Source organism: Loa loa, assembly GCF_000183805.2.
Source record: "Loa loa unplaced genomic scaffold supercont3.321, whole genome shotgun sequence".
Classification (NCBI taxonomy): domain Eukaryota; kingdom Metazoa; phylum Nematoda; class Chromadorea; order Rhabditida; family Onchocercidae; genus Loa; species Loa loa.
The window spans coordinates 35,032-41,996 of record NW_018108501.1 but is presented as its reverse complement, the minus strand read 5'-3'; the positions used below and the strand labels follow the sequence as shown (position 1 = coordinate 41,996).

The 6,965-nt window shown below is 31.4% G+C and overlaps 2 protein-coding genes across 2 annotated transcripts in view; both read left to right on the top strand.

Moving 5' to 3' along the window:
- Nucleotides 1-1,392, top strand: part of LOAG_18456 (Cullin-associated NEDD8-dissociated protein 1) — a 10,679-nt gene extending 9,287 nt beyond the window's left edge. Inside the window, exons 22-23 of the mRNA XM_020451116.1 lie at nucleotides 524-610; nucleotides 1,096-1,392. Coding sequence (XP_020305127.1) covers nucleotides 524-610; nucleotides 1,096-1,158 — 150 coding nt within the window. The 3' untranslated portion in view covers nucleotides 1,159-1,392. The remainder of the gene's footprint in view (nucleotides 1-523; nucleotides 611-1,095) is intronic.
- A 1,066-nt stretch (nucleotides 1,393-2,458) lies between these two features.
- Nucleotides 2,459-6,155, top strand: LOAG_11300 (hypothetical protein; the record flags this gene model as incomplete). Its single annotated transcript, XM_020448329.1, has 8 exons — nucleotides 2,459-2,526; nucleotides 3,234-3,339; nucleotides 3,694-3,822; nucleotides 3,929-4,005; nucleotides 4,444-4,573; nucleotides 5,162-5,371; nucleotides 5,729-5,914; nucleotides 6,107-6,155. Exons 1-8 carry the CDS (start codon nucleotides 2,508-2,510, stop codon nucleotides 6,153-6,155), a joined length of 906 nt encoding a protein of 301 aa, XP_020301517.1. The 5' UTR covers nucleotides 2,459-2,507.
- Nucleotides 6,156-6,965: the final 810 nt, after the last annotated feature.

The following is a 6,965-nucleotide window of genomic DNA, read 5'->3' as shown; positions in this document are numbered from 1 at the left end:
GAAGGTTATATTTTATCTTAGATATCTTCCTGGTATTCATATCAATGATTTCTTCTTTGAATGAATTGCTACATAAGTTTTTTTCGTACAAATAATGCTTTTTAGTCATGACTAAAAAGCAAACTACACGTATGTCAACGAGCTTTTATGCTTGTTATTAGCGAGCATGAACTGTTTTTATAGTTAAAATAAACTGATACAACATAATTCGACCATTTAGACTCAGATACAAGCCAGAGCTAAGGCAAATGCAGTGAAACAGGAAAATGATAAACAGGATGAACTTCGAAGAGCGGCACTTAGAGTTGTTGTTGCTTTGCAGGTAAGCATATTACTTGCTATGTTTTGCGCATTTATAAGCGTTAAATATCAAACCTTCCATGACACAGTATTATTAAATACTTAAATTTAGTGGTACTTTTGATTACTACTTGAAGTAACTCTTCATTTACTACATAGCACCGTGTTCATTTATTTTTTTGGTTTTGCTTAACCAGTATTCCTTATTCAGTGTACATTTTAGCGTATTCCTGAAGCAGACAGACAACAGCAGTTTGCTGACCTTCTTGCTATAATTCGTAGTTCAAGTGAGATAAATGCCGTTTATCAGGTAGTCTTTCATAAGTACTTTCATTATAATTTATTGGTATTTAAGGATTTATGTTAGACAGGAAGAAATAATTGCTTAACGAAACAGGTAAAATTGATTGACCATATGGAATCAATTAGCATACAATGCACAACAACGATGATCCTTGAATAAGTTCCAGTTTGATTAGTGGTAGCTCTGTCACAGAAATTATGGATCGATATTATCCTTTTAATCCTAGATAAATTTAGTACTCGACGGTCATGGTCAAAAAAGACGTGATTTGTCTTGTAAATTACTGATGATGATTTTTCTGTTGCATGTTATTTATCTTTTACAGATGTAATCTTGTAAAACATAGATGGCAACAGTATGTTGGGTCAGTAGAACAGGATTTATTATTATAGTAGAAGTAAAAAATGGTTCATTAAGAAATTCCATCAGTATATAATTGAAGGGAATTTTTTTATTTTACTGATTAAATTTTGAGCATTAATTTATTGCAGTTAGTGGAAAGAGATGCAGTACACCGTTTGTGTACTTCTGATTCGGTGATGGAGGTCGAATGATATTTGGAAATTTCAAAAGTATTTGACAGAATTGTTTCGCTTTATAAAAAAAAGTGCTTTTCGTGAATTGGCGATACGGGAGAAAAACAAATCGTTTTTTTTTCTTTTTTTTGTATTTACATTCTTCTCTGTAAAATAAAACTGCAGTCGTTATTCGTGAATTAAAGCAAATTTTCGATACAGTCTGGGATATCCCTTCCTCTAATCAATTGTGCTAGCCACTTAAGCTTACCATCGTAAATCTTTGCGAGAAAAAAATAATAAAAAATTATTAAAATATGTTTTAAGAGTTTTAGCTTAATTCGTGAAATGTTCCGTTGATTGTATTTTACTAATTTTATGATTTATTGGAAGTAACATATTTGGGCAAACCTCACGTCCAAGCTGTTTTATGTTTATCACATGCATTTATCATGTGTAGCTCTAACAGTATTCGTGAGGTTTCCACTGAATAAAAATTTCCTCCTAAAATTGTAATTTGTTTTTATTTATTCTTGTTTGTGGTTTAGCATTTGTTTTGTTACCCCTTCCTACCCCATCCCGTTTTTCCTTTTTTTTTTGAGATTCTTTTCTACGATCATTTTACAAATCGTTTACTGATTAAATAAATATTTCTTTTTGCTGGCAGTATATACGAACGGGAATGTTCTACACATTTCTTATCTCCGAACTGTAGTTGTTATTCATTTCCCAGTTACTGATTACTTCATTTACTGATTCGCATGAGAGTATCCTCACATCTGCATTGATACAACCATAGCAGTGGTGATAGTCGATAGTTACAATTGAATTCACTGCTGCATCATTTACTGTTGTTCTCTGATCTCATTTTTAGTGCGGTCAATTGCCAATATTATTTAAAAAGAAAAAAAGAATTACGAATTAGTTAGATATGTTTAATGGTATAAAAGTTCTCAGTTCGCTGTTAGTTTATTTACCACTCGTCAGTTTGATTATTAAAATTAATTCTGTTGCAAGGATTAACTACTTTTTTCCATCTAAATTTTCTTTTTTCTGTTTGCATATTTCTTGAAATATCATTTCAGTCCCGCGATAAATAATTAATTGCTTAAATAACAAATTAGTGATTGCTTAATTGCTTGAATGACAGGTAGCACATATCAGAGAATACCAAGGAAATTTCTTCCTCTTGGTTTTTTTCAGTAGCAATTTTTCGCTAATGGATAAAAAAGTTTGTATAAAAGAGAAGGTAAAAAGTGCGGATACATATTATTCATTAATTTGTATTTAGAATGTTGAGCCGTTGGTATATAGTCGGTTTTTTGCCTATCTCATTATATTTGCTGGTTCCTGTTTTCATCCACTTTTTCCCATGGTGTGTACAGCATATGCTTTTCCTGAATTTTGGTATGTTTTTAATTTTCAGTTTTACTTAATATGGTTATCAATTTAATTTATCGCATGTGATTATTATTTTATAAGAAGTAGGATCGTGTCTATACTGTGCAAACGAAGATTTGAACTCTACTTATGCTTGCTGTTAATGCTACAATGGTAGACGTATCCTTCCATCCTGTGAAATGGATTTTTTAGATAGGACGTAACGTAAGCGAAACTGGTCCCATCTCTTTACTCCTGTTGTTCATCAGCCAGGACCTGGCGAGTTAGAATAGTGATTGTGAAGTCCTCGGGATATAGGTATTGTTAGAGTATTCTCTCAGATGGTGGCTTTGCAGGGTAAACGAGCTCCATCGGGCTGGGTTTGAAGTTAGAGTTGTCTTTCTCCTAGGACGGCTGTCGGCAAGCTAACGAGCCCATCTTGCCTATGTATATATCCGTCTGATCCTTCAGTCGAAACCTGTCTGAGATGGGAGATCCTCCGTGAAATATTTGCTACTGCCAGCATAGATCGCAACCTGATTAGGACATGCAAGCTATTCTCTTGCGGCAGAGAGGTATCCATGGAGAAGTAAGAAATTGCATAGTTTTATATTATCAAGATGTCTTGTTGTATGTTATATATTCCATTTCTCGAAATTATCCTTTTCCTCAAATATTTACATTGCTTTATCTATTAGCATTTTTTATTCAAATTGACTGACTGCTAATTTCAGTGAGGATACCATTCCAAGATTTTGCAAATTTAACACATCATGGTGTTAATTCATTGGGAAGGAATTTTTATTTGCGGGGAGAAAATGGCTTACGATTGGGATGTTGGTGAGGCATTAATTTGTTTTCATAATGACTTTAATTCAAATAAAGAAATTAATGGTGGTTCCGTAATTTAGTTTTTTTTTTCAAATTAAAACATTTCATGTAAACAACGATTGATTCAAATATTTTTTGGTGATAGTTTCTTTTAATGTGGTTTTTTTCTAAAGTTTTTTCATCGTAATATTTCCGAGCGGAGAAATAGTCAATTTATTGCATGCTTAAGCGATAATTAATGAATCTTAACTCAAGAAGTGGAATTTGCCCAGTTATCATATTATCATCAGCCATATATCATTACTGCATAGGTTATTTTGTCCGGATGATAGAGTCAAGTAAGATAACTCACGAATATTTAAGGCACATATTACCTTCTGAGATAGCCGTGAATTATCGAGACCCAGTATTAAATGCCAGAGAAATGGAACGGCTGATGGCAACGTCAGATAATCCGGTAATTATCTATTTACACGGCAATTCATTTGACCGGTTCGTCATTTATCATACACTATTTAAAAAAAGTTTTTTCAATGAAGTTTTCAATTTTTACGATTGAAATCATTGTTCAACTTTCTATCTTGCAATTGTTTTGTAGATCACAGTCAAGTCGCTGTGGATTGTATAATTTACTGGCTAATATGGGTTTTCATGTGCTAGCTTTAGATTATCGCGGTATATCTTTTTCTTCGTTTTTCCATAAAGTATCTTTATGAAAATTTATGCTGTCTTGCATTCTGCATTACTTAATTTTTGCAATCATGTAAAGGACTAAATTATTCATTTGATTTTTTCCTAAATTTCTGCCACTCAGTATGAAATTTTTGAACGATGCCTGAATCCAAATAAAGCTTTAATTGTGTAAAGAGACGTAAAAATCCATCAGATGAAAGGATATTGTAGGGAGGGAAAGAGGTTTCACTTTAATAGCAATAAGTCTTGCTTCAGTTGCCAAAACCAGGACTTTCGAGCGGACATATCATTAGGTCCTTGTTCGCATTAAGACTTCTAGGTGCTTTTACAAAGTGTGGCGTTCAATGTCGAAAAAATGATGTGAAGATTATCGATCGATTGGAGAAAATTAGTAATAAAAACACGCATTTTTTTTTTCAGGATATGGCGATTCAAATGGTTCACCAAGTGAACATGGTTTAATTGAGGATGCGAAGGAGATATTTCGCTATGCAAGAAGTCATTCCAGTTCAAATAACATATATTTATGGGGTCATTCGATGGGAACAGCGTATGTTTTTTGCATTATTCGAACAAATTGTTCAACTCCTTGAAGTCAAATGCATCAGTATTTGTCTATCATTCTAGCAGATAACCTTGGCCAAGTAATTAAATCCGATTTCGAAATGGTTTTTCGTCAACTAATCCACTATAATTGTGCAACTAGATGTTTCACAGTTATGTTAGGATGTTATTTATTTGGTTAGGATATGGTTCATTTTTATTTTCTTTTATTTGAACTTGTAAGGATGATTTTTTCTTCGCGAAAACTTTTTGATAAATAACATTATAATTTTCCTGCTCTAAATCACATCCTTTCTTGATTTCGAATTTTTTCTTTAAAAGGTAAGAGGGAAAACATTTTATTATTTTTTATACAAATATATTTCTTTTGTCTGTTATTTTGTTTGTTGTTTGGTCACTTCATGTCATTAATCAATTGATATGCAGAATCACAAATCTTTAGGCGTCCAGTTCATGTACTAATTTTTTAATTTTTGAGTAATTTTGTTGGGTAATTTTGAGTAATTTGAGTAATTTTTTTTACCACTGTTGCGATGATTTAATTTAATATTCTTTCATATTTAATTTATTTCAGAATTGCTACAGCAGCTGCAATGCAATTCAGTGAAAAAGGATCACCACCAGCTGGCTTGATCCTAGAATCACCATTCAATAACCTTAATGATGCCGTTACTCATCATCCATATACAATACCATTCCGCTGGTTGCCTTGGTTTAAAAAAATGGTATTAGAATCATTAGACAGATCCGGTCTGGACATGAGCACTGATTATCGCATCACAAAGTATACTTTAACGAAATATATTTAATTCGAAATATATGTTATTGAATCATTTGAAAACTGTTGTATTTAAGTTCAAGGTTATTCTTTTCTAATAGAAATTAAGTACTACATATGTGGACAGCAGTTGATTGCATCATTTTTTTTTGAAATTGACTTAAGACTAAAGATTAAAAAAAAAAAAAGAAAACTAATATGTAAATGAAGCGTTGAACTTATCAAAAAAAAGTCAGATATTAAGGAATAATAAATATCCTAGAAAGGTTTGTATTTTACATGATGTCTTTCATTTGACCTGCTATCTAATATGTAGATAAATTTGAGGTTTCTGGTCAACTTGAGTTGAGGAGTTCATTGTAGGGTGAACTGTCCAGTGTTAATATTACATGCCGAAGATGACCACATCATCCCACTGCAATTGGCTCGTAAATTGCGTGATAGTGCTTTGGCTGCCAAGCGTGATGTGACCCTGAAGGAATTCGATGCAAGCCGCAATTTTTACCACAAATTCATTTATTTAGCTGATGAGCTACCTGAAATTCTCAGGTGAATTTTGTTTGGCTCTGAACATAATACCTGAAATTTCATCCGAAGTTACAAACCTAAATTAGACTGTTTAATAAATAATCTTCTTGATTTGTATGAAGATTTGATGTATTCATCAATTTCACCACAAACTCAACAGCATGCTATCATTATGGTCGTGCTTTTTCGTCGACTTAAAAATTTAATTTTCAGGCGATTTACAGAAAAATGTACTTTAAAAACGAAGGAAGCGCAACAGTAGAAATGTGTGTACGACTGTTCGATTTCAATTTTGATTGTATTAACCTTTAAAAATTTTTTCATTTATTCAATTTTCTAGTCATTTCCAACATTTATTTATTTCACTTCATCTATTTCTTTATTTTTATGTTTTGATTGCGCAACATTATTTATTTCGCTACTGGTAGTTCTTCAAATCATCCGAAAAGAACAAATTCTTTGTATTAAATTTATGCTTAATCACTGTGCTTCATATGGGTATGTCTTTCTAATTAACTTCTTTCTCTCACTAGTTTTTTAGTTTTCTTACTTCAATTAGTGTTTATCGCAATGTTTACAATTTGTTTATCCTAACTAACTACTTTAGAACATGACCATTATGTTTTGCATTTCATTTGCGATGAAATTACTGCCTTTTTATCAAATATCGTTTATTTGCCTCATTTATTCCTTTTATTTTTAGTCAATATTATACGTTGGGTGCTTCATTTGATTATATTTTTATCATTTTTGGTAATTAACAATACTAATTGATTTGTTTTTTTCTCGCTTATCCTATCAATTTTTTTCAGCAAGCAAGTGAAGCTCACAAATATCATATTGACTACTGAACAAATAAAAAAGGAGAGGAAACATGAGGATTAGCTTAATCTTATTGATTACTAATTAATTAATTGCAGTTAATATTGCCTAATTTTAGTTTGTAGACAAACTTTAAATATCTCTTGCTTTCTTTTTCTCTGTATATATATATATATATATATATATATATATATATATATATATATATATATATATATATATATATATATATATATATATATATATATAT